Source organism: Chrysemys picta, chromosome 12 (genome assembly GCF_011386835.1).
Source record: "Chrysemys picta bellii isolate R12L10 chromosome 12, ASM1138683v2, whole genome shotgun sequence".
Classification (NCBI taxonomy): Eukaryota; Metazoa; Chordata; order Testudines; family Emydidae; genus Chrysemys; species Chrysemys picta.
This window is the reverse complement of record NC_088802.1, coordinates 10,879,830-10,907,039: the sequence shown is the minus strand read 5'-3', so window position 1 is coordinate 10,907,039 and position 27,210 is coordinate 10,879,830. Positions and strand designations below refer to the sequence as shown.

Sequence of the window (27,210 nt, the reverse complement as noted above, 5' to 3'; positions counted from 1 at the left end):
TCCTTTAAATTACTTTCACCCCTGACCATTGGGAAGGCTGGCAGCAGAACCTCAAGTCTCACATCTCAGTGGGAGTTCAGGATTTAGCCGAAGCCAAAGCAGTTGAGGATGTCGGCTGGTTCCTATTCTCTGGTTTGCCCTGCTCAGCTTCCCTTTCAGGATCAGGATGGCAGTGCGTGTAAGACATACCCAAGGGTACAATCTGGACTGTTGAAGTGCTTAATTCTCCATCCCAGGGCATGTTTTATATTGCTTCTCAGGGTGAATAAAAGTCACTTACTTTTTTTAAAAAAAACAAGAAAATCAAATTTGTATTATTTAAATCAGATTTTTTTGATGGTTTTTGAGGAAAAAACCATTTTATCTAAAGATAGTTGTAATTAAGATACATTATAGCTCAAAGATCTCTCATCATGGAATAGGGATTATACATTCTAATTCTATAGTATGAGACAACATAAACATGTCTTGTTTAAGAAAAGTTTTGTCAATGAGTTCCTCTAGTTCATGCATTAAGGACCCAGTCTTACGGGGATCCACAGGCTTCTGTATAGATTACTTAGGTTAATCTTTCTATCTACCCACTGGGACTCAGTGCTCATTCTAGAAGATACCATCAGAGATGCTAAGTTTTGCAGTTCTCAAACTGTGGTTTTGTGTCTGCAGAGGTAACATGCTTGTTAACAGCAAAAATGTACTAAAATAAATTAATATATAGAGGTGAGAAATAACAGACCTCACCTCTATTCTCCCTTTGCAAATTTGTGTACACAGTCAATCCTTTACCTCTCTCAAAAAGTGCAAAGTTGAATGAATAGAAGACTGTTGGAGGCCTAATAGATCTGGACAAGGAGAAGGAGTCTGGAGATAAATTTGAGAAGCAAGGGGCATATGCTTTTCTGTTAAAATATTATATGTTTGCTGTTGAAGAAAAAAATCGAGAATACTTAATGTTATTTTAGTTAAATAAAACAATTTAAATGTCTGTCTGGTGATGTTCTCCTCCTAATACAACATGGCATGAATGAAATAACCAAACAATGAAATACCTAAATGAAATTAAATGAAATGAAATAACCAACCATTCATTGTCTGATATAGCTGTAAAACTCATCTGAACCCAGAGCCGCCCCCCTGCGGAACACGGCCTCTAAAACGACAGCCAAATAGCTGGTGGGGATCTTTGCCCGAGTAGGGCTACCGAAGGAAATATTAACAGACCAAGGAACCCCATTTATGAAAAAGCTAATGAAGGACCTCTGTATGCTGCTCCATATACATACCCTGAGAACTTCAGTCTATCATCTGCAGACTGATGGGTTGGTAGAACGGTTTAACCGAACCCTCAAGGCTATGATAAGGAAGGTCGTAAGTTGGGACAGAAAGGACTGGGACACCCTACTACCTTACCTTATGTTCGCTATCTGGGAGGTACCTCAGGCCTCAACTGGATTCTCCCCCTTTGAGCTGTTATATGGGCACAACCCCCCGAGGCATCCTGGACATAGCCAAGAAAATTTGGGAGGAGGAACCCAGTGAGTGGAAGAACATAATACAACATGTCTACAGATGAGGGACCGGATAGCCTGGGTCACTCCCATAGTGAGGGAGCACCTAGAGAAGGGCCAAGAGGCCCAGCAAACCTACTACAACGGTCAAGCCAAGGTTCATCAGTTTCAGCCTGGTGACTGAGTAATGGTACTGGTACCCACAGCTGAAAGTAAACTGTTGGCCCAGTGGCAAGGGCCCTACGAAATAGTTGAACCCGTAGGGAAAGTAAATTAGAAGGTGCGACAACCGGGACATCAAAAACTAGAGCAGATATATCATGTCAACCTTCTGAAACCCTGGCATACCCGAGAGGCGTGCACAGTAGTTAGGGAAGACCTCGACCCAGGGAACAAAAACCCTGAACAGGTGAGGGTGTCTCCCGATCTAACGACAGCCCAGAAGAAAGAGGTAACTGAGATGATCACCCAATATCAAGACGTATTCTCAACAAAGCCGGGTTGCACAACTGGGACATATCACCACATCGTCACAAACCCTGGGCCCAGAGTAACAATGAGGCTCTACCAGGTGCCAGCAGCGAAAAAGGAGGAAATAAAAGCGGAAGTTAGGAAAATGCTGGAGATGGGGATCATTAAGAATCTCACAGTCAGTGGTCCAGCCCAATAGTGTTGGTGCCCAAACCTGATGGCACCACGAGGTTCTGCAATGACTTCCGTCGACTAATTGAGATATCCCAGTTTGATGCCTACCCTATACCCCGCATAGACGAATTAGTGGACCATCTGGGGAATGCCCGATACTTGACGACCCTAGACTTGACAAAGGAGTATTGGCAGAATCCCCTAGCCAAAGATGCAAAGGAGAAGCCGGCGTTCTCTACACCAGAGGGTCTTTTTCCAGTATACCGTCCTTCCTTTTGGACTACATGGGGCCCCAGCTACCTTTCAGCGCCTCATGGACAAGTTATTATGCCCCCATGCCAGCTATGCTGCGGCCTACTTGGATGATGTGGTGATTCATACCCCAGACTGGGAAACCCACGTGAAGAAGGTTGGGGGGGGTCCTTGATAGCTTCATGCGAGCTGGCCTTACAGCAAACCCTGTTAAGTGTGCTGTGGGGTTCACGGAGGCCAAATATCTTGGCTACATGGTAGGAAAAGGTCTGGTAAAACGTCAACTGAACAAGTTAGAGGCCATCCAAAATTGGCCAGGACCAAGTAGTAAGAAGCAGGTCCGAGCATTCCTAGGGGTGGTGGGGTATTACCTGCGTTTCATCCCCCATTTTGCCACAAGGGCAAGTTCCCTAACGGACTTAGTGAAGGCCCATGGTCCGGATCGAGTCAGATGGTCTGACGCAGCAGAGAGGGCATTCACAGACCTACGGACTACCCTCTGCAGTAACCCCGTATTGATAGCCTCTGATTTCACCAAGGAATTCATCCTTCAGACAGCTGCATCCAAGGTGGGGTTAGGGGCTGTCCTGTCGCAGATGGTTGGGGAAGAGGAACACCCAATTCTCTACCTCAGCAGGAAACTCCTTCCAAGGGAACAAAAATATACAATGGTAGAGGGAGAGTGCCTCGCCATAAAATGGGCCATGAAACGTTGCATTACTATCTTCTGGGGTGCAGATTTGTCCTCCTGACCAACCATGCCCCTCTTCAATAGATGCAACAGAAGAAGGAAAAGAACACAAGGGTAACCAGTTGGTTCTTATCCCTCCAACCTTTCCAGTTCCGTGTACAGCACAGAGCAGGGAGTCGCCATGGCAATGCGTGTACACTGTCTGGTGTCCCAAGATGCCCAACAGACTACCTGCACCATACAGGAGCCTCTGCAGGGCCTGAAGGCAGAAGACATGGATATGTGATAGTCCCAGGCCAGTTGGGAACAGCAGAGTAGTCCTGTTGGTATCCAGGAAAGGACCTCCCCCCAGCCTAAGGGGAGGATCCAAAGGTTCGAGATACCAAATAAATACGGGGGACAACTAATGAAAAAAACAGGAATGGGACTGAGGTTAAAGGGAACCTGATGGGGACACCAAGCAGAGAACCCCGGACAGCGCCCACTGCTCCTCGAAGGCGTCAAGGGAGCCAGCAGACGCTGCCAGAGGAACTCTACCCGGATGCATGAACGGACGGAGGAGCGGAAATAGGCCCCACAGTCGCAGGAAATCCCGTTGGCTAACCTCTTCTCCCTGGTTTTGTAGATGGCTAGTTTGGCCAGGGCTAAGTGGAGGTTGATAACGAGGTCCTGCAACTTTGTGGGGCCACAGACGGGGAGTGCATAGATGAACAGGTGAGAGGAAAAGTGCAACCAAAAACGTAATAATATATCTAATAGGGGCTGCGATCTGGTGCACTCTAGATAAATGTGCGCCAGTGTTTCCTTCATGCCGCAAAAGGAGCAGGTGTTTGGGATGGGGTATACCGTGTCAAGTACACACCCGTGCTCACGGCCCTATGAAGGAGCTGCCAACTGATATCTCCAGTGGGCCTTGGAACCAGGGTGGAGTATAGGCTGACCCACCGGGGCTTCTCACCCTCGAGAGGTGGCAGGAGGTCCCGCCACTTTGTGTTGGGGCGGGACGCGAGGGTGAGGAAGTGAAGGGTGTGGAGCACAAGTGTGTACAGATGCTTCTTTGGTGTGGTCTGGAACAGAACCGGCTGCAGATTGCGCAGCCAGCTCACAGTGAAAGGGCGGGGGGCCGGTTGGGTCCACGGGGCAGGGGCCCAATGAAAAGGTCCACAGGGCCTGGGGTGGAGGGTGGGCAGGGCGTGCCCTCTCACAGGACCCGGTCGAGGTACGCCCGAGCAGCGGGCAGTAAAGTGGCCTTCACCTTCTGAAGTACGCGTTGGGAAGTGCGAGATCTGGAGAGCCCCATGCGCTTAGCGAGCATCAGGGGAACCAGCCAGTCTCCCTGGTCGTAGTCCAGGAGGTCTCCGACCCTGGTGACTTCAGCCAAGACCAGCCTCTGGTGCACCGCGGGGGACTCCGCCACCTGCGCACGAAGCTGAGGGTTGTGTAGCAGGTTCTCCGCGAGGAGATCAGCCCCCACGGTGGCCGCCACAGACCTGGTCATTGAAAACAGCTTCCAGGTCCGGAGGAGGTCTTGGTAGAAGACCGGCCGCCTGGAGAGGTCTCATGGAAGACCTCTTGGATGGAGATAAAGGAGCTGCCGGTTGTATCAGAGCCCTCGGAAGCGGCGCAGGAAGGCGTGTGCCAGTACTCTCCATGCCAGACTACCTGCACCATACAGGAGCCTCTGCAGGGCCTGGAGGTGGAAGACATGGACCTGAGTGCGTAGGCAGTTCAGGCCCTGCCCCCACTCCTCCAGGGGCAAATGGAGGACCCCTGCAGAGACCCAGTGCATTCCTAGCCAAAAGAACTCCAGAATCGCCGTCTGGAGGTTGGCCAGGAAACCCGGGGCCGGGACCAGGGTGTTGAGCCGGTACCAGAACATGGACAGGACTAGTTGATTGAGTACCAATGCCCTCCTTCTGAGGGAGAGGCACCAGAGTAGTCCTGTCCATTTCCGCAGCTGCTCCATCACCCTGCCCTCTAAGCCGTGCCAGTTCTCCGGCAGAGATGGATGAGTGGCAGAAAGGTAAACGCCGAGATAAAGCAGAGGACCCGCGCTCCACCGGATGGCCTGAAGCGTGGGTGGGAGGGAGCTCACCTGCCACCCGTCCCCGACCCCCAGGCCAGAGCTCTTGACCCAGTTGACCCGGGTGGAGGAGGCTGCCAAGTAGATGGCCTGGCAAGCCTCCACCCGCACCAAGTCGCCCGGGTCCTGGACCACGAGGAGCACATTGTCGGCATATGCCGACAGGACTAGCCGCAGCTCTGGCTCTCAGAGCACCATCTCTGTCAGCCTCCGACAGAGGAGACAGAGGAAGGGCTCGATCACCAGAGCATACAGCTGACCCGAGAGGGGACACCCCTGCCGTACTCCTCGCCCAAAGCTGACTGGATCGGTCAGGGTCCAGTTGAGCCTGACCAGACACTCTGTGGAAGCGTACAGCACCTGGAGAAAACCCACAAACTGGGGTCCGAAGCCAAATGCTCACAGAGTGCTCAGGAGATAACCATGGTCCACCCTGTCGAATGCCTTCTCCTGATCCAGCGACAAGAGGGCGAATGACAGACCATCCCTACACCCTAGTTCCAGGAGGTCCCGGACCAGACACAGGTTATCAAATATTGTGCGGCCCGGGACGGTGTAGGTCTGGTTTGGGTGGACCATGTCTGCCAGCATGGACCCTAGCCGCATCGAGATGGCCTTTGCCACGATTTTGTAGTCCGTGCTGAGGAGCGAGATGGGATGCCAATTCCGTAAGTCGCGGAGGTCCCCCTTCTTCGGCAATAAGGCGAGCATGGCTCACCTGCACGAAAGAGGGAGGACCCCGCTCTGCAAAGACTTGGCCCAGACGGTGACTAGTTCTGGGCTGAGGATGTCCCAGAACACACAGTAGAACTCCACGGTCAGCCCGTCCATGCCCGGAGATTTATTGGTGGGCATCCGACGGAGGGCTTCCGAGAACTCTGCCAGAGCGAAAGACAACTCTAGCCAGTCACGGTCACCCGCGCTGACCGTCGGGAGTCCATCCCAGAGCACTCTGCAAGCGTTAGGATCGGTCGGATCCGGGGAGAAAAGATTTGCTTAGAATGCCCTGACCTTCCCGCACATCTCCCTGCCAGATCCGTGAGAGGGGTGCCGTCCTCCTCCAGGAGACAGGTGATGTGCTTCTTGGCCCTCCTCTTTTTCTCCAGGGCATAGAAGAAGCGGGAGCCGCAATCCATCTCCTGAAGGAGGCAGATGCGGGAATGAACAAAAGCACCCTGGGCTCAATGGACTTCGAGGACCTGGAGATCCTCCCGCTTCTCCCAGCACGCTCCACAGAGGGATGGATCCTCGGGGTTGGAGGCCAGATGCCTGTCCAGTGCTAAGACCTCCCGTTCCAACAGCTCTATCACCGCATCCCTCCGTCGGCTGGTGCCCCGGGTGTAGTCACGTCAGAAGAGCCGGGCGCGTACCTTCCCCAGGTCCCACCACCGCCGCGCAAAGGGAAAGGCACGCCTCTGCCCTCGCCAGGCCAGCCAGAACTCTCAGAAGGACGTTATGAATCCCACATCCTCCACTGTTATTAAAGTGCCAAAAGGCCAGCCCCGGCCTCTCCGCACAGAGAGAGGCTGTCACGGTGGCGATCTGAAAAAGGGGCTGGCCAAATGCTGGAGGAGTGGGCCCGTGAAAGGTGGAAATGTCACAAATAGATGCGGTCCGGCTGGGAGTGGTGCGACTGATGGGCCTCCATCTAGACGAAGGTGAACGTCAAGACGTTGTCCGGGTGGTGGTCGTGCCAGATATCCACCAGGGAGTAATGTTCGACGATCTTCCGGAGGACGTCTGCGGTGGCTGGGCACTGCTTGGTCCCTGAGCGGTCCCGTTCCTTGAGGGTGGCGTTAAAGTCCCCGCCCAGGACCAGGCACTTGTGAGGATCCAAGGAGACGAGGAAGGCGGACGCCTGCTGATAAAAATGCAACCTCTCTGGGTCCGATGTTGGGGCGTAAACGTTGACGAGATTGACCACAAGCCCCTCCATGCAGACCCGGAGGTGCAGCAGGCGGCCCGGCACAGCCTCGATGACCCCTAGCACCTCGGGCCGTAGGTTGGGGGAGAACAGGGTTGCCACTCCAGCCGTACGAACTGTGAGGTGGCTAAAGTAGACCCTGTCCCCCCACTCCAGCCACCAGCTAGCTTCAGCGGCCGGATCCGTATGGGTCTCCTGCAGGAAAACCACAGAGTACCCCCACTCCCAAAGGAAGGAGAGCACCTAGCTCCTGCGGAGACCCATCCTACAGCCCCGGGTGTTCAATGTTGCAAGGATGATCAGTGCTATGAGGAGGGCTGGGGGGATCCTCACAGGCAGAGACACCCACGGCTTCTGTTGGGCCACGCAGCAAACCGTGACCTACCCTGTAGGCGAGTAAGGAGTCACAGAAGAGGCAGACCCGCTGGTAGGCCGCGGCGGCCTGCCTCCCGGTCCTCTTACCCTCCCCCATGAGGGCCCTCGCAGCCTGGAGGATCTGATGGAAATCCCCTCCATCGCTGGAGTGCAAGCTGTACCTTGTCACGGGAGCCATGGACGTCCTCAAGGATCTCCCGCTGCTCCTCTCTCAGCATAGGGGGGGTGGGGTTACCGATCTAAGCCTTTCCCCCAGTGGGGCCAGTCACAGCCCCGTGGCCCACCGAGACGGGCAAGCAGGGGGCAGACCCTTGACGTGGTGTCCGATGGGCTGACGCCATGAGGTGTGCCCTGTTCCCTGGTTCAACAGGGGGCGGCGGAGAGAAAACAGCAGCCCCTGGTGGGTCAGGACAGGGAAAAACAAAGGCCGCTCCCTGGGGGTCATCCTCTGGGGTATGGACGGATTCGACCCCAGGGGCGGCAATGGCATCACAGGAGGTAGAGGGGATAAGGACGGGGCTGGCATCAGGGACAGGGCTGGGGTCAGGAGTAGGGTCAGGGCAGGGATCAGGAACAGAATCAGGGAGGGGGACAAAGGCAGGATCCCGAGCACTAGTAGTTGGGCCGCTGGATGGTGGTCCCCCTTGGTCCGGCTCAGGAATCTGGGGCGTGTGAAGGGGACCCTCAATGATGCCGGGCTCAGCCACTATGGCCGGTGTGGCAGTCACGGCATCTGGAGATGGACGGTCTTTAATGGGGTCCCAGCCCGGGAAGTAGGTCGGTTGCCCCACACCTAAAAGGGACACTCCATGGGAATCGGGTCCCGGCAGCATGGCACCGGCTGTCACCTCAGTAGGCTCGGCGGCCGTCAGTGGGGTGCCATCCGCGGCCGGGCAGATGGAAGAATCCAGGGAACCCTCAGAGGCGGGAGTAGAAGCAGCGGTTAGGGGAAGGGAACAGAGGGAAAGGTGAATTGGGGTGAGGTCGCTTAGATCGAGGCCCGCTGGCAGAGGGTCGTCCTCCCGCTGGGTGACCGGGGTCAGACCCAGGGCCTCGATCTCCTCATAAATGGAGGGGAGATCACCTTCCACCACCCCAGGGCTCTCCCCGCCAGAACCCAAAGTGACACTCGCCTTGGTGCTCACAGGGGCTTCAGATGGTAAGGGGGCGAGAGGGGCTCCATCGGAGGCTTCCACAGGAAGGGACTCGGGAGGAGGGTCGATGTTACCTTCCGGTGCTGCCATGTTGTCCCCAGCCAGCACCATTGAATGGGAGTTGTCAGGGGGCAAAGTGGAAGGCTCAGCATTGGTGCCCCCCTTCCTGCTCTTCCGGGGGGCATCCGAATCCGAAGAATGGATCGGAGCCCCAGCCTTCCACTTGCCCCGCTTCCCCTGCTCTAAGGACCAGCCCTCCATGGCATCATCTGTGGGCTGGCTAACAGGGGTCGTGTCGGGGAGCAAGGGCGATGGCTCAGGGACTCGGGGAGGTAATGGTGGGGCAGCATGTAGGAGGAAGGATTCCCCCTGGGGCGGGCCCTCACCAATGCCCGGCGGTATCTCTGCCGCACCCTCCTCCACAGGCCAGGCCGGATCACAGACAGCGGAGGCGGGGCTCTCCCGCTCTTCTGGGCACGCTGGTGGGAATACCCCTTGGACCCGAGCGGGAGCAGTGATGGACCGGGAAGGAGGAGGGGCAGCTCCGGGCGCCGGGCAGCCAGGGACGCCGGCGATGACAGGGCCGGTGTCTTGCCGGGGCTCGGGGGTCCTGGACGCTCCTCCGTGCCGGGCCAAGGGGCAGTCCCTCTCAAAGTGCCCCATCACCCGGCAGAGGTAGCACCGGGCCTCCCCTGTGGAGTAATGCACCCAGTAATGGGCTCCATGGTAGGGAAGGAGGAAGGATCCCTCGAGCACCTCTTCGCCACACGCAGCCGGCAGCAGTTGAAGCTGCACTTGCCAGCGGAACAAGAGGATGCGACAGAGGGCGAGGTCTTTGCAGCGCAATGGAAGAGAGCTGATGACAGAGATAGGTCATCCGAGGGCAGAAAGGGCAGGCAGCAGGGCGGCATTCGGTAGTAAGGGAGGGACGGAGGTCAGAATTAATCGGTGATTTCAGCTATAAACATTCCCTCCATCCTTCTGCCCCTACCCCCAGTGAATTCAATGAGACTGAGCTGGAATTGGGCAGGTGGCATGGGCGACGGGTATAATCGCTGAATTATTGATCCCTGTTTTAACAGAATACAGGAACCCTTTGGATAGCTAAACATAGACTATTACAGTTACCCCTCTTAGAATCATAGAATATAAGGGTGGAAGGGACCTCAGGAGGTCATCTAGTCCAACCCCCTGCTCAAAGCAGGACCAATCCCCAAATAAATCATCCTAGCCAGGGCTTTGTCAAGCCTGACCATAAAAACCTCTAAGGAAGGAGATTCCACCACCTCCCTAGGTAACCCATAGTAGTGCTTCACCACCCTCCTACTGAAAAAGTTTTTCCTAATATCCAACCTAAACTTTCCCCACTACAACTTCAGACCATTACTCCTTGTTCTATCATCTGCTACCATTGAGAACAGTCTAGAACCATCCTCTTTGGAACCCCCTTTCAGGTAGTTGAAAGCAGCTACCAAATCCCCCCTCTTTCTTCTCTTCTGCAGACTAAACAATCCCCGTTCTATCAGCATCTCCTCATAAGTCATATACTCCAGCCCCCTACTCATTTTTGTTGCCCTCTGCTGGACTCTTTCCAATTTTTCCACATCCTTCTTGTAGTGTGGGGCCCAAAACTGGACACAATACTCCAGATGAGTGCTCACCAATGTCGAATAGAGGGGAATGATCACGTCCCTCGATCTGCTGGCAATGCCCCTACTTATGCAACCCAACATGCCATTAGCCTTCTTGGCAACAAGGGCACACTGTTGACTCATATCCACTGTAACACCTAGGTCCTTTTCTGCAGAACTGCTGCCTAACCATTCGGTCCCTAGTCTGTAGCAGTGAATGGGATTCTTCCGTCCTAAGTGCAGAACTCTGCACTTGTCCTTGTTGAACCTCATCAGATTTATTTTGGCCCAATCCTCTAATTTGTCTACGTCTCTCTGTATCCTATCCCTACCCTCGAGCATATCTACCACTCCTCCCAGTTTAGTGTCATTTGCAAACTTGCTGAGGGTGCAGTCCACGCCATCCTCCAGATAATTAATGAAGAAATTGAACAAAACCGGCCCCAGGACCAACCCTTGGGGCACTCCACATGATACCGGCTGCCAATTAGAAATGGAGCCATTGATCATTACCCATTGAGCCCAATGATCTAGCCAGCTTTCTATCCACCTTATGGTCCATTCATCCAGCCCATACTTCTTTAACTTGCTGGCAAGAATACTGTGGTAGACCATATGAAAAGCTTTGCTAAAGTCAAGGAATAACACATCCACTGCTTTCCCCTCATCCACAGAGCCAGTTATCTCATCATAGAAGGCAGTTAAATTAGTCAGACATGACTTGCCCTCTTCTTTCAAGTCTTTAAAAATACACATTTACATTTCAAACACTAGCTTATTTAAGGTTGACACACTTTTATAATGCCTCTCTAAAAGTTGAATCTGAATGTGTCATAGAAGTTTACATCTTAAGTGGATTTTTCAATGTTTAATGAGGTCTGAACTCCGTATTAAACTTCCCCCACAGTCCAAGCACCTGTGGGGTCTCGCTCCTGTGTGGATTGCCAGATGTTGAACAAGGTCTGATCTTTTTTGAACAAATTGCTCAAAATTGATTTTTTTTAAATCATTGATTTTTATTCACTCTGGGAAGCAGTGTAAAACATGCCCTGGGATGGAGAATTAAGCAGTTCAACAGTCCAGATTGTACCCTGGGGAATGTCTCACACCTGCTGTCTCCTTGCACCATTGTGCCTTCATCATCCTGATCCTGAAAGGCAAGTTACGCAGGGCAAACCAGAGAAGAGGAACCAGCCGACATCCTCAACTCCACCGACGTTGGTTTTGGCTAAATCCTGAACTCCCCCTGGCATGGGAGACTTGAGGTTCTGCTGCCAGCCTTCCCCTCATGCATCTGTTTCCTTCCCAATGGTCAGGGGTGAAAGTAACTTAAAGGACTTAGCACAGGGGTGAGCAAACTTTTGGGCTCGAGGGCCACATGAGGGTTGTAAAATTGTATGGAGGACCAGATAGGGAAGGCTGTGTCTCCGCAAACAGCTTGGCCCTGCCCCCTATCCACCCCCTCCGACTTCCCAGCCCCTGACTGCCCCCCTCAGAAGCCCCAACCCCATCCAACCCACCCCCACTCCTTGTCTCGTGACCACACTCTCCGGAGACCCCCACCCTAACTGTCCCACCCAACCCCCCCTTGATCCCTGTCCAATGACAGCCCCAACCCCTATCCACCCCCCTGCCCTCTGACAGACTCCCGGGACTCCCACGCACCATCCAACCCCCCCTGCTCCCTGACCGCCCCCTCCAGAGACCCACCTGCCCCTAACCACCACCCCAGAACCCCAACCGCTATGCAACCCACCCTGCTCTCTGTTCCCTGATTGCCCGCGGGGAGTTGCTGCCACTTATGCAACCCCACGGCCCTGTCTCCCCTACCATGCTACTCAGAGCAGAGTGTCTGGCTAGGTGCGGATCTAGGCACACTGCTCCGCAGAAGCGCACAGCCCCACCCCCAGAGCGCTGCCCACACAGTCAGACCTTGTTTGTCATCAGGCAATCCCCACAGGAGCGAGACCCCACAAGTGCTTGGACTGTGGGAAAAGTTTCATATGAAGGACAGACCTTGTTTATCATCAGGCAATCCACACAGGAGAGAGACCTCACAAGTACTTGGACTGTGGGAAAAGTTTCATACAGAAGTTTTTTGGTTGAAGGATGGCTACTTTTAAATCTGTTATTGAATGTCCAGGGAGATTGAAGTGTTCTCCTACTGGCTTTTGTATGTTACCAATCCTGATTTGTGTCCATTTATTCTTTTACGTAGAGACTGTCCGGTTTGGCCAATGTACATGGCAGAGGGGCATTGCTGGCACATGATGGCATATATTATGTTAGTAGATGTGCACCTGAATGTGTCCCTGATAGTGTGGCTGATATGGTTGGGTCCTATGATGGTGACGCTAGAGTAGATATGGGGACAGAGTTGGCAACGGGGTTTGTTGCAGCGATTGGTTCCTGGGTTAGTGTTTCTGTGGTGTGGTGTGTAGTTGCTGGTGAGTATTTGCTTCACATTGGGGGCTGTCTGTAAGCGAGGACTGGCCTGCATCCCAAGGTCCGGATGGAAGCTGGAGGCAGGTAGGTAAGTATAGCGGTCAGTAGGTTTCTGGTATAGGGTGGTGTTTATGTGACCATCACTTATTTGTTGTGGTGTCCAGGATCTCTTGTGTGGACTGGTCCAGGCTGAGCTCGATGGTGGGGTGGAAATCGTTGAAATCCTAGTGAGGGATGGTTTCCTCTCCCCAGCAACTCCAGTGGACCTGGGCCAAGCCTGCAGAGGGGCTCCTCTCCGTGCCTGCCTTCACAGCCCTCGATGGCCAGCAGGTCCCGCCCTCCCCATGTCCCACCCTGTCCTGCATTGGGATGACAGAGAGTTTCTTTGCCCCACTCGCCCCACACTGATCCCTCTTGTGATAACCTCTGCACCCCATGTTCACCACTTGTGTATGGTTATGATATTTTGTGTGCAAAGTGTGGCTGGTGAGGGATCATTGCTAAACTCATGATCTGCTGAATATTGTGCCGTTGAAATGCGTGTGACACCAGTGCATGTAGAATGGTGGGGTGGCAGTTGACAGGGGATGTAGAGTTAGGGGTGCTGGGGTGACCGTTCCTGCCACTTACCTCTGTGAATATTTATTGGTTTCTCGTAAAGTGAGTTAGGATTATGGGGGAAAGTGTCACAGCTGCCACTGGTAAGAGTTGCTGGCCACACTCTGAGGCCACCAAATTTGGTCGTGAGAATTCCTGGGCTAGAAGCTCATGATGGGCCCTTCTGACCGTAGAGCTTGAGTGTAACAGGAGCCGGACACAGAGATGCTGCATCGCGGTGGGTTGATCGCTAGGACCCAGGAGCAGCTGGGAGGTGGCTCCGGGGGGAGCGATCGCTGGGCTCAGGCCCGGCAGCAGGAAGTGACTCGCAGCCGCTGCGGTGACTCTGGCTCCAGGCTCCCGGCGAGATCCCCGAGCCCCGGCGGCTGGTGCTGGGAGCCCGGAGCCCTGGCTGCAGCCGGGAGAGGGGAATCTCCAGCAGGGCCCTTCCCGCTGCTCCCCAGGAGCCTCTCCCAGGGCAGAGCCCCCAGCCCGGCCAGGCCCCTTCCTGGCCCCTGCCGCAGGGGGGCCCCGCTCGGAGGGAAGGTGAGAAGGACCCGCCCCCGCCCCCGTCACCCCCGGGCTGCAGGGGGAGGAGGGCACAGGAGGCGGGTGCTGGGGATGCGGGGTCAGGCTGTGATGGGGGCTGGGGTGCACTGAAGGGAAGATGGAGGGATCGAGGGGTTGTGGGGCTGAGGGGAGCGAGGCTGGAATGGGGAAAGATGTGAGTGGGGGGCACTGCGAGGGAAGGGTGTGTGGGGGGAGACTGGCGGTGGACAGAGGCAAAAACCCAGCCCCCCACACCACACCCTGCTACCAGTGTGTTATTGTCAGACACACACGTGCTGGTTGGGTCTGTGCAGGGCCGGCTCTAGGTTTTTTGCAGCCCCAAGCGAAAAAAAATGTGGCTGCCCGCACCCCAGAGCTCCTTCTGTTGCCCCAGCCCTGGGCTCTCCTCCCCCAACTGCACCCCATGCCGCCCCAGCTCTTGGTCTCCCCTGACCCGCACCCACTGCCACCCCAGCCCTGGGCTCTACCCCCCTCACCACGTGCGGCCCGAGCTCTGGGCTCTCCTCCCACATCTGCACACCCTGCCGTCCCAGCCCTGGGTTCTCCCCGCCCCTCCACCTGCACCCTCCTTCCGCCCCAGCCCTGGGTCACTGGTAACTTGCTCCCAGGGTGGGTCATTCAGCAGGAATTTTGGATGTGCACAGAACACAGACAGGATTGGTTCCCATATGGTTACAGAACTGCAGTAAAGAGGCACCATTTTCAGCTTGTGTGATTGGAGGATATCTGGATGTATATTATAAGCCTGTTCCCCATCAATGAGGAAAAGTTGAAGTGTCTTTATTATTCTTTTGTTCCACTCTTTGTTTCTATGGGGAATTTGCCAATGCGATGTCACTGTCTTCCTTTCAAACAAATTAAACTAAAAAAAAGGCAATGGCTGTTGAAAATAGCAATTCCAGTCCTAAAATCCACTGGGAAGCATTTCTTGCTCAATTTTATCCTACTTTTTCTACAGCAAATTAGAGTGGATCAGTATATTTGATTTGGGAGAATTAAAGTAACAGTTGCCCAAAATGAGCTTGAGCACTCCTGGATTTGGAGGCTTTCAAATCTGGAAGGCAGGTGCTAGATTCCCTTTCTGAATATTAGCTAAATCCGGAAAGGAAAAGTCAATTTCTGTTTCCATGGCTCAGAAGTGGAAATCCTCCTACGTGCCTGATACTGTATCTAAAGCTGCCCAGGTCCAGAGCCTCCCCTCCCTTACTTTTCATTTTAAATTCTAGTGGGATCCACATATCTCCCTTGCTAGGCTTCAGATAGAGAGGGGCACTGTCCATTTAGTCCACCCAATTCCTTCTTTGGGGGCTGCAAGGTGAGGTCACACCAGGATCCCTAATCCAGTCTGGGGAAGTCTTCTGAAGGGAATATCTGGGCCAAAGCCTTCTACAACTTGGGCACACTTGTTCCCCATTCACAGTGCCACCCCGCTCTAGCAATGAGCTCTCCCTTCACAACAAGCTGCAGGATGAGGTTTCAGCTACCATACTCCCTCCCCCTTCCTTTCCTGTTAAAAGCAGTCAAGGGAATGCTGGGAAATGTAGTTCTTTCCCTGCTCCAGGGCTTGCTCTATAGGCAGGGAGCTAACCAAGGAACAACAGCTCCCAGGGCCCCCTGTTGGCTCTCAGCTCCCAGGCTGGATCATTGCCCGCTGCTGCCCCTGCAAATGGGCTGCCCCAAGCAGGTGCTTGCTTTGCTGGTGCCTAGAGCCACCCCTGGGTCTGTGTCTCATGAGTTTTGGGGTCGCCCAGGGCCCTGTTCTGATTTCTGGGCACGATTCACATCTCAGCCACACCGGAGTCACTGCAGCTTTGGGCAGGCTGGGAGTGTGGATGGGCCAATGGGATCAGCCTCTGCCTGTCTGTCCCTGGGGGCTGCTGGGGGAGTCCAGGGCAGCTCATTCTTTAGGTGATGCCACCAGAGGGCTCCTGCTGCTCCTAAGGGAGAGGAGTTTACACGGCAGTGTGGGAAAATCCCCCAAAGTGGCTCCTTTAGTTCTGCTTTTTTTTCTAGCATTTGGCTCAGAGATAGTGTTACTGGGAGGGTCTGAAGAGTCTGGGGGGGAACAGGGGTGTGACATGGACTGAAGCCCCTTCTGTAACCTCCCCCATTGCCCCTCTTGCTCCGACAGGCTAAGGAATCACATCCACCTTTTGCTCCAGACGGTCCCGTCTTCCAGGAGACAGGGAAGGGAAATGTCTGTGATGGAGCCAGCTCAGGTAGGGGATTTTCAGGGAGGTCCTGGGCAAGGGCAGGGAGGAGAGAGGGTGTGATAAACCTGCTGATTTTCTGAGTGGGCCCATTTGTGACGGGGGAGGGGAAATGGGACTTCCCCCCATTTCTCAAACAGGATACAACTCCCTTACACAGGGCTGGGAACATTTTCAAGGCTTCCAGTGCTGGAGTGAGACCCCACTAGCCTGAGGCTGCTGTGAATTATGAAGGGAAGCTGTCGGGTTTCCTGTCCCTGTCCTTGGCTCAGAGCTCTGCTTCCCATATCAGCCTGTGGCTGGCAGGCGTGTGGGAAATGAGAAGACCCTGCCCTGCTCCGTGTGCTGGGGAGGACAAGGAGCTGTCACCTTCTCCCACCCCCTGAAGCCTCCTGGCTCCTCTGAGCAGTGTGGGCGTGGGATTCTGCTACTCTGACCCTCCCAGAACTTCCATTTCTTTATCCTTCCTCCCACGTCACTAGTGGGATTGTGGCTGGGGTAGCAGGTGCTGAGTGGGGGACTTTTGGTGTTTCAGATGCCGGTGACCTTCGAGGAGGTGGCTGTGTATTTCACCCAGGGGCAGGGGGCTCTGCTGGACCCCGCTCAGAGAGCCCTCTACAGGGATGTCATGCAGGAGAACTATGAGACAGTGACCTCACTGGGTAAGGGATTCCCGTTCCCTCAGATACTAGAAGTAGGGTGACTAGATGAGAGAGGTGAAATATTGGGATGCAGGGGGGAGCAAAAAAAACCCAAAAACAAGCCGACGGTGAAGCAAAACTCAAAAAACCACCGGAGCACAGGAAAAATTGGTGGGAGCTGAGAACCCACCGGCAGCTCCACGCCCCGCCCACCCGCCACACCAGCTTGCCTCCGTTCCGTCTCCACCTCCCCCCTCAGGGAGGGAGGGGGCAGCACGCAGACCCCCTCCCCCAGCCAGAGGGACCCGCCAGGGGGCCAGGTGAGTCCCAGCAGTGCTAGCCTTACTTGGAACGGCTCCCAGGAAGCATCCAGCAGGCAGATCCCATCCCTCTGGCTCCTAAGGTCGCTCGGGTCGGGTCGAGGGGGGTGGGGGCGGGTGGGTTCTCTGCCGGCTGCCGGCGTCTACAAGCCCCGCCCCTGCAGCACGCAGCGGAGACCTCTTCGCCGCCTCCATGCGTGCCTGGGGAGTGGGGTTGCAGCACTCTGTAGGCTCCTGCCGGCCGGCAGGCAAGCACCAGGAGTTCAGCTGCACTTCCCCAGGCCCAGGAAGAAGAGGTGAGTGGTGCTGGCTGGCATCCTCCAACAGACGGTCCCCCGATATCGGGAAATAGTGCGTCCCGACCGATATAAGGTCGGGACACGGGACAAATACCCTAAAATTGGGACTGTCCTGATAATATCGGACGTCTGGTCAGCCTAACTAGAAGCAGTGGGGTCTTCATGTCTGAATCTGGTCATGTTCTTCCCATGTCAGTTAGATCATATGCAAGTGGTTCCATAATGCACAGCTGCCGTGTGAGAGAGACTTGCATCTCCGTGCCCTCTCCAGTGGAACATGGGTGTCAAAACCCAATGGACAAGCTAAACCATCCCCACCCCTCCAGCTTTCAAAGGGGCATAAATCCAGCATTATCCTGTCTGCTTTGTTTCTCGGCTGCACACACAATCCCTGTTCACCTCCCTCCTTGGGAATAGCTCCAGTCATGAGGAGGGCTCTGGGCTCTACAAGTTAGAAAGAGGCAGGGGTTTAAGTGCAGAGCTGTGTGTGAGTCAGCAAGGCCCCCAGAGTGCACAGATCCTGGGAATGCCTAGTGAGGGTGTAGTAATAATTCAACACACCTCCCCAGACAACTTACTCTGCACAAGGGGGCTCAGTGACCGTTTCCCCATCCTCTTGCATTACACGTTCCTCCAGCAGAGCGCAGGGACAGGTTCCACTCACGGAATATCCTTTCTGACAAATACTCCACCAATGCTCCACGCACCCTGATCTGGTCTGATTTCACCCTCTGCACAGGATTTCCCATTCCCAAACCTGAGCTCATCTCCTGGCTGGAACGAGGAGAAGAGCCGTGGGTGCCCGATCTCTGGGACTGCAATGAAAGAAGGCTTCCGAGATGCACCCATACAGGTGAGGACTGACACAGAAACAATCTAGGGAATGAAAGAAGAAGTTCAGAATCCCAAAATATGGTGTGAGTAAGCGCCCTCAGTTCTTCCTCATCTCAGCCAGGACAGGGCTGCAATCATCAGATATAGCTCACGCCATTCTATCCAGCCTCTTAGCTGCAGGAGTTTGCTTCCCAGCTTTCCTTCCCTGTGAGTGTTTGGGTGGGATTTGAAGGCGGAGTCCAATTGCTCAGTGTTTGTGTTGGGTTTTCGCTTGGTGCTCTTCTTCTTTCTCCCCTGCACAATGATTCCTGTCTGGATTGTGTCTCTCCCAGCAGGCGCTGAGCTAGGGAGTGACAATGAGGAGGAGAATCATCATGAGGAAGTTGCCGGGGAAGTGGAACTGCAGGGGACCTTTGTGGGAAGAGGTGAAGGGAATTTTTCCCAGTGCTTGGAGCAGGAAGAAGGCTGGGGAAAGTGGCACAGGTCAGAGAGGCTTCTGGAAAACCACGCAGGGAAGAGAGTGGATGAATCTATTAACGGTGCAGGAGGAGACAAGGATCCCAGAGAGCAGCAGACAAATCCCAAGGAAGAGACACCCGGACACTACCCTCAGTGTGGGAAAGAATTCATTGTGACATCACAGCTTGTGAAACATCAGACAATCTACACTGGAGAGAAACCCCTTCAATGCTTGGACCATGGGGAAAGCTTCAATAAGCTCTCAGATCTTAATAACCATGGGAGAAGCCACACTGGAGAGAGACCCTCTCAATCTCTCAAGTGGGGGAAATGTTTCATTTCGAACACAGAAATAACGAGACATCAGTTAAGCCACAGAAGGGAGAGACCCCATAAGTGCTTGGACTGTGGGAAAAGTTTCATAAGAAAGTCAAACCTTGTTAAACATCAGGCAATCCACACAGGAGAGAGACCCCACAAGTGCTTGGACTGTGGGAAAAGTTTCATACAGAGGTCACACCTAGTTCGTCATCAGGCAATCCACACAGGAGAAAGACCCCACAAGTGCTTGGACTGTGGGAAAAGTTTCAAAAGAAGGTCAGACCTTGTTCAACATCAGGCAATCCACACAGGAGAGAGACCCCACAAGTGCTTGGACTGTGGGAAAAGTTTCATACAAAGGTCAGACCTTGTTAAACATCAGGCAATCCACACAGGAGAAAGACCCCAGAAGTGCTTGGACTGTGGGAAAAGTTTCATAAGAAAGTCAAACCTTGTTACACATCAGGCAATCCACACAGGAGAGAGACCCTACAAGTGCTTGGACTGTGGGAAAAGTTTCATAAGAAAGTCACACCTAGTTCATCATCAAGCAATCCACACAGGAGAGAGACCCCACAAGTGCTTGGACTGTGGGAAAAGTTTCAAAAGAAGGTCAGACCTTGTTCAGCATCAGGCAATCCATACAGGAGAGAGACCCCACAAGTGCTTGGACTGTGGGAAAAGTTTCATACAGAGGGCACACCTTGTTCGACATCAGGCAATCCACACAGAAGAAAGACCCCACAAGTGCTTTGACTGTGGGAAAATTTTCATACAGAGGGCACACCTTGTTCAACATCAAGCAATCCACACAGGAGAGAGACCCCACAAGTGCTTGGACTGTGGGAGAAGTTTCATAAGAAGGTCACTCCTTGTTTATCATCAGGCATTACACACAGGAGAGAGACCCCACAAGTGCTTGGACTGTGAGAAAAGTTTCATAACAAGCTCACAACTAGTTCGCCATCAGGCAATCCACGCAGGACACAGACCTCACAACTGCTTAGACTGTGGGAAAAGTTTCATACAAAGGTCCGACGTTGTTAAACATCAGGCAATCCACACAGGGGAGAGACCTCACAAGTGCTTGGACTGTGGGAAAAGTTTCACGGAGAGGTCAAACCTTGTTAAACATCAGGCATTACACACAGGAGAGAGACCGCACAAATGCTTGGACTGTGAGAAAAGTTTCATAAGAAGGTTACAGCTTGTTAAACATCAGGCATTACACACAGGAGAGAGACCACACAAGTACTTGGATTATGGGGAAAATTTCACAGTGAGGTCAAACCTTGTTCAACATCAGGCAATCTACAGAGGAGCGAGAGCCCACAAGTGCTTGGACTGTGGGAAAGGTTACATACAAAGGTCAGACCTTGTTAAACATCAGTCATTACACACAGGAGAGAGACCCCACAAGTGCTTGGACTGTGGGAAAAGTTTTATAAAGATGTCACACCTTGTTCAACATCAGTCAATCCACACAGGAGAGAATCCAGAGGTGCTTGGACTGATGGAAAAGTTTCATATAGAGGTCTAGCCTCATTAAACATGGAAGAATCCACACAGGATATAAACTTCTGTGACACATGGCAAGAAAGGGTTAAGCAACTTGTATGTAATTGACTCAGGGTCAACATTTAGAGAGAGATTTTAACAGTGTGTCGACCTTAGATAAGCTATAGTTTGAAATGTAAATGTGTATTTTTAAAGACTTGGAAGAAGAGGGCAAGTCATGTCTGAGTAACCTAATTGCCTTCTATGATGAGATAACTGGTTCTGTGGATGAGGGGAGAGCAGTGGATGTGTTATTCCTTGATTTTAGCAAAACATTTGATATGATGTCCTACAGTATTCTTGCCAGCAAGTTAAAGAAGTATGGGCTGGATGAATGGACCATAAAGTCGATAGAAAGCTGGCTAGATCATCGGGTTCAATGGGTAGTGATCAATGGCTCCATGTCTAGTTGGCAGCTGGTATCAAGTGGCGTGTCCCAGGGGTCGGTCCTGGGGCCAGTTTTGTTCAGTATCTTCAATAATGATCTGGAGGATGCCGTGGACTGCACCCTCAGCAAGTTTGCAGATGACACTAAACTGGGAGGAGTGGTAGATACGCTGGAGGGTAGGGATATGATACAGAGGGACATAGACAAATTAGAGGATTGGGCCAAAATAAATCTGATGAGGTTCAACAAGGACAAGTGGAGAGTCCTGCACTTAGGATGAAAGAATCCCATTCACTGTTACAGACTAGGGACCGACTGGCTAGGCAGCAGTTCTGCAGAAAAGGACTTAGGGTTTACGGTGGATGAGAAGCTGGATATATCAACAGTGTGCCCTTGTTGCCGAGAAGGCTAACGGCATTTTGGGCTGTACAAGTAGGGGTGTTGCCAGCAGATCGAGGGACGTGATCGTTCCCCTCTATTCAACATTGGTGAGGCTTCATCTGGAGTACTGTGTCCAGTTTTGGCCCCACACTACAAGAAGGATGTGGAAAAGTTTGAAAGAGTCCAGCGGAGGGCAACAAAAATGATTAGGGGGCTGGAGCACATGACTTACGAGGAGAGGCTGAAAGAACGGGGATTGTTTAGTCTATAGAAGAGAAGAATGATGGGGGATTTGGTAGCAGCTTTCAGCTACCTGAAAGGGGCTTCCAAAGAGGATGGATCTAGACTCTACTCAGTGGTACCAGATGACAGAAAAAGGAGTAATGATCTCCAGTTGCAGTGGGGAAGTTTAGATTGGATATGAGGAAACACTATTTCATTAGGAGGGTGGTGAAGCCCTGGAATGAGTTACCTAGGGAGGTGGTGGAATCTCCTTCCTTAGAGGTTTTTAAGGTCAGGCTTGACAAAGCCCTGGCTGGGATGATTTGTTTGGGGATTGGTCCTGCTTTAAGCAGGGGTTGGACTAGATGACCTCCGGAGGTCCCTTCCCTCTCTAATATTCTATGATTCTAAGAGGGGTAACTGTAGTAGTCTATGTTGAGCTATCCAAAGGGTTCCCGTATTCTATTATTTCAGGGATCAATAATTCAGCCATTATAACCATCGCCCATGCCACCTGCCCTATTCTAGCTCAGTCTCATTGAATTCACTGAGGGATGGAGGGAATGTTTATAGCTGAAATCACCAAAATGTGTTTAGCCAGGTTAATGTTAATCGGATCTGTTCCGCTCTCCTGCTCGGACATTCTCTCTGGCGATCCCGGAGTCGGAAAGGAGCTGGTGTTACCTTCTTGGCTACCAATCCCCACGGTGACTCTCTACACTAGCAATTCTCCAAATGTGGGCAGAGCATCCCAATGAAGGCACAGGAATGTGTCAGGGGAGGCGTGAACAGTGTGGGTTGTTTGGTTTTTTTTTTTAAAGAGCACTGGCTGTAAGCCTCAGTTGGCTGGGGCTCATGAGGAAGGAACAGGCCTATCTGGGAGGTGGGGATAAATGCTCAGGCTCTCGAACCCAGGTGGAGCAGCAGCACAGAAGTAAGGGTGGCAATGGGGTGATAAGTGTTGTGAACAGCGATATTGATGAATATTATTTTTCAGGTGGCCACCCTAACTTCTGTGCTGCTATTAGAGGTCTTCAGAGCTGTGCACATTGCCAGCAACTACTCTGCCTTTAGAGCTGGGTGGTGATATATTTGTTTTTGAGGGTGGGGGCGTAAATGACCACAGACACCAAGATGGGGGGGCGGTAATGAAACACATCTCAGAACCACTGGTCTACACTATTATGGGCACCACGTTTACAAAATGATAAATCTTCTCCAAAGTATGTCTTGTGAGGTATCGTAGGAAAAGCCATCACCTGCTGAATATTAGTGTCCCATTAAAATATGTCTATCAGCACTGTCCATGGAGCTCTGAGAGTTTGCTGTTTGTTTGTTACATAATGAAAAGCTGGAAAATGCCCACAGACAAGCTCCTCCTAGACAATGGCACCTGCACACCAGCTAGGTGCTAAGTGGGCAGTAATTGCTTAGCCGGCCATTAACCAGCTGTGGAGCTGGGAACAGGAGAGTTACAATTCACCGGAAGGACGGCTGGACGCTCACTTAGGCCACAGACTGGTTGTCGCCTGCCCCCCGGCTGGGGGATGAACCTCAAAGAGGAGAGTGGTATAAAAGCACAAGGGAGAATTGCCTCAATTTTTACCTCTCCTTTCCCATCTTTACAGAAGGGAACAAGATGGCTTGAATGGCAACAGGGGCCTTGGACTGGGGAGGGTGGATCAAGGCTGGAAGGATATCCAGCTTGGGTTTAAGAACTGTGAACTGCCTGCAACAGTGGGTGGGGTGAGAAAACCTGCTTGCTTCACATTTTCCTTAGTTTGGTATAATTTAGGATTTAAAATGCATGTTTTAATTTTATAGTTTTAAACGTTTCTGACCTTTAACATCTTTCTCCCTTGTAATCCCTGAAAACCCCCTTGCTCCAGTTACTAAACTGGTTTTAGTGTTTTGTCTGGACCTGTGTGTTTTCATTGAAGTGTTTGGGGGATTTGACTGGAGAGAACAAGGCTGTGGCTTAATGCGGCCCCTTTATGGGGGCGACCCAGTAATTACTGAGTTTGTCCAGCGCAGTGGACAGACTGAGCACTCCAAGATGCACATTCCCAGGGTGCAAGTCTGGGAATAGAGCACTGGCTGATGTTGCTGTGTCGTTTGGTACATTCCTGAGTGTCTGGCTGGTCGCACTCAGTGCAGTGCAGCCAGGAGTGACTTTGAAGGCTGGTGGCTGTGTGGGAGCAGAGCGTGGGGGGGGTTTGTTGTTCACACAGGGAAGCAGCAGGGTGGATTTGATTTAAATCACTAGTCAGGAAGACTGAATTTAATCATGGTGTTCTACATAAAAATGTATTCTTGTTGGTTGTTATAACCTTAATACATATTCTTCACAACCAGGGCCGGTAGAAGGATGTTTCGCACCCTGTGTGAAACTTCCACTTTGCGCCCTCCTGTCCCTGAGCCCCCACCCTGGAACGACCCCCCTCCCTGCAGCTCTCCCCTTCCGCCCTGAGGCTCCCCGCACAGCAGCTCCGCCCTGAGGCACCCCCCCACCCCAGCTCACCCCTGCCCCACCTCCTCCCCGAGCACACCGTCGCCGCTTCATTTCTCCCACCTCCCAGGCTTGCAGCGCCTAAGCTGATTGGCGCCACAAGCCTGGGACAGGGGAGAAGTGAAGCAGCTCAGCCCTGCTCCACCTCCTCCCTGAGCCCGCCGTGCCTGCTTCACTTCTCCCGCCTCCCAGGCTTGCGGCACCAATCAGCTTAGGCTCCACAAGCCTGGGAGGCAGGAGAAGTGAAGAAACCACAGCGTGCTTGGGGAGGAGGTGGGGCAGGGGTGAGCTGGGGCGGGGAGTTCCCCTGCGTGTCGCCCCACCCCGCTTGCTGCAGGCGGCCCTCCCCGCTCTCCACTGCCTCAGGTCCCTCCACTTAAATGCCAGCGGCGACTGGGGCTGCTGAAGATGCGTCCGCCGTGGTTGATGCTGAAGGAAATGGTGCCCCCCAAATCCTAGCACACTAGGCGACCACCTACATGGCCTAAATGATTCCACCGGCCCCGTTCACAATGCAGAGATAGCTGTAGGTTTCATTTCTAGAAGGTCCACACTGTACATTTTTAAACAGTGATTTATTTTGAAAACTTTTCAGATTGTCTGATATAGCTGTAAAACTAATGAATGTTTGTTTGGTTATTTCATTACCAAAGGTAATTGAAGCAGATATTTATGAAGTCATTAGGAGGTGAACTATTTAACTAAAACAACAACGTTCAGTATTCTGGATTTGTTTCTTCAACAGCAAACATATAATATTTTAACAGAAAAGTGTATGTCCCTCTCTTCTCACATTTGTCTCCAGACTTCTCCTTCTCCAGATCTATTCTGCCTCCAACAGTCTTGTATTCATTGAACTTTTTGAAACTTTGCAAGTTTGGAGAGCGGTAAGGGATTAACTCTTTGTACACTAATTTGCAGAGGGACAATAGAGGTGAGGTCTGTTATTTCTCACCTCTACATATTAATTTATTTTAAAACATTTTTACTGTTAACAAGTATGTTACCTTTGGAGACACAAAGACAAAGTTTGAGAACTGGCAAACTAAGCATCTCTGATGGTATCTTCTAGACTGAGCACTGAGTCCCATAGGGTAGATAGAAAGATTTACCTAAGTAATCTATACAGAAGCCTGTGGATCCCCATAAGACTGGGTCCTTAATGCATGAACTACAGGAACTCATTTACAAAAGTTTTCTTAAACATGACATGTCTATATTGTCTCATACTATAGAATTAGAATGTATAATCCCTATTCTATGATGAGAGATCTTTGAGCTATAATGTATCTTTTTCTTTAGATAAAATGGTTTTTGAGGAAAAAATTATCAAAATAATCCGAATTAAATAAAAAAAATCTGATTTTCTTGATTTTTTTTTTAAATCATTGATTTTTATTCACTCTGGGAAGCAGTGTAAAACATGCCCTGGGATGGAGAATTAAGCAGTTCAACAGTCCAGATTGTACCCTGGGGAATGTCTCACACCCGCTGTCTCCTGGCACCATTGTGCCTTCATCATCCTGATCCTGAAAGGCAAGTTACGCAGGGCAAACCAGAGAAGAGGAACCAGCCGACATCCTCAACTCCACCAACGTTGGTTTTGGCTAAATCCTGAACTCCCCCTGGCATGGGAGACTTGAGGTTCTGCTGCCAGCCTTCCCCTCATGCGTCTGTTTCCTTCCCAATGGTCGGGGTGAAAGTAACTTAAAGGACTTAGCAAAGGGGTGAGCAAACTTTTGGGCTCGAGGGCCACATGAGGGTTGTAAAATTGTATGGAGGACCAGATAGGGAAGGCTGTTCCTCCGCAAACAGCTTGGCCCCGCCCCCTATCCGCCCTCTCCCACTTCCCAGCCCTTGACTGCCCCCCCTCAAAATCCCCAACCCCATCCAACCCACCCCCACTCCTTGTCTCGTAACCACCCTCTCCGGAGACCCCCACCCTAACTGCGCCGCCCAGAAACCTCCCACCCAACCCCCCTTGCTCCCTGTCCAATGACAGCCCTATCCCCGCCCACCCTCTGACAGACTCCCAGGACTCCCACGTGCCATCCAACCCCCCCTGCTCCCTGATCGCCCCCTCCAGAGACCCACCCGCCCCTAACCACCACCCCGGAACCCCAACCGCTATGCAACCCACTCTGCTCCCTGTTCCCTGATTACCCCCGGTGAGCTGCTGCCACTTATCCAACCCCACAGCCCTGTCTCCCCTACCATGCTACTGAGAGCAGCGTGTCTGGCTCCGCAAGGATCTAGACACACTGCTCCGCGGAAGCGCACAGCCCCACCCCCAGAGCGCTGCCCACACGGTCAGACTTTGTCATCAGGCAATCCACACAGGAGAGAGACCCCACAAGTGCTTGGACTGTGGGAAAAGTTTCATGTGAAGGACAGACCTTGTTTATCATCAGGCAATCCACACAGGAGAGAGACCTCACAAGTGCTTGGACTGTGGGAAAAGTTTTATACAAAAGTTTTTTGGTTGAAGGATGGCTACTTTTAAATCTGTTATTGAATGTTCAGGGATATTGAAAAAAGGAACAGAGGGTCCTGTGGCACCGTTGGGACTAACAGAAGTACTGGGAGCATAAGCTTTTGTGGGCAAACCTTGCATCTGAAGAAGTGAGGTTCTTACCCACGAAAGCTTATGCTCCCAGTACTTCTGTTAGTCCCAAAGGTGCCACAGGACCCTCTGTTGCTTTTTACAGATTCAGACTAACACGGCTACCCCTCTGATACAGGGATATTGAAGTGTTCTCCTACTGGTTTTTGTATGTTACCATTCCTGATTTGTGTCCATTTATTCTTTTACGTAGAGACTGTCCGGTTTGGCCAATGTACATGGCAGAGGGGCATTGCTGGCACATGATGGCATATATTATGTTAGTAGATGTGCACCTGAATGTGTCCCTGATAGTGTGGCTGATATGGTTGGGTCCTGTGATGGTGTCGCTAGAGTAGATATGGGGACAGAGTTGGCAACGGGGTTTGTTGCAGGGATTGGTTCCTGGGTTAGTGTTTCTGTGGTGTGGTGTGTAATTGCTGGTGAGTATTTGCTTCAGATTGGGAGCTGTCTGTAAGCGAGGACTGGCTTGCCTCCCAAGGTCTGGAGAGAAGCTGGAGGCAGGTAGGTAAGTATAGCGGTCAATAGGTTTCTGGTATAGGGTGGTGTTTATGTGACCATCACTTATTTG

The 27,210-nt window shown here is 52.3% G+C and overlaps 2 protein-coding genes across 2 annotated transcripts in view; both read left to right on the top strand.

Moving 5' to 3' along the window:
- LOC101948742 (zinc finger protein RFP-like) overlaps nt 1-27,210 on the top strand; it is a 1,201,957-nt gene that overhangs the window by 112,107 nt on the left and 1,062,640 nt on the right. The gene's annotated exons all lie outside the window — the stretch shown is intronic.
- LOC135974941 (zinc finger protein 436-like) lies at nt 13,738-23,419 on the top strand. The gene is made up of 5 exons (XM_065564440.1): nt 13,738-13,851; nt 16,007-16,094; nt 16,621-16,747; nt 18,085-18,198; nt 18,512-23,419. The coding sequence occupies exons 2-5, from the start codon at nt 16,071-16,073 to the stop codon at nt 20,497-20,499; spliced, it is 2,253 nt and encodes a 750-aa protein (XP_065420512.1). The 5' UTR covers nt 13,738-13,851; nt 16,007-16,070; the 3' UTR covers nt 20,500-23,419.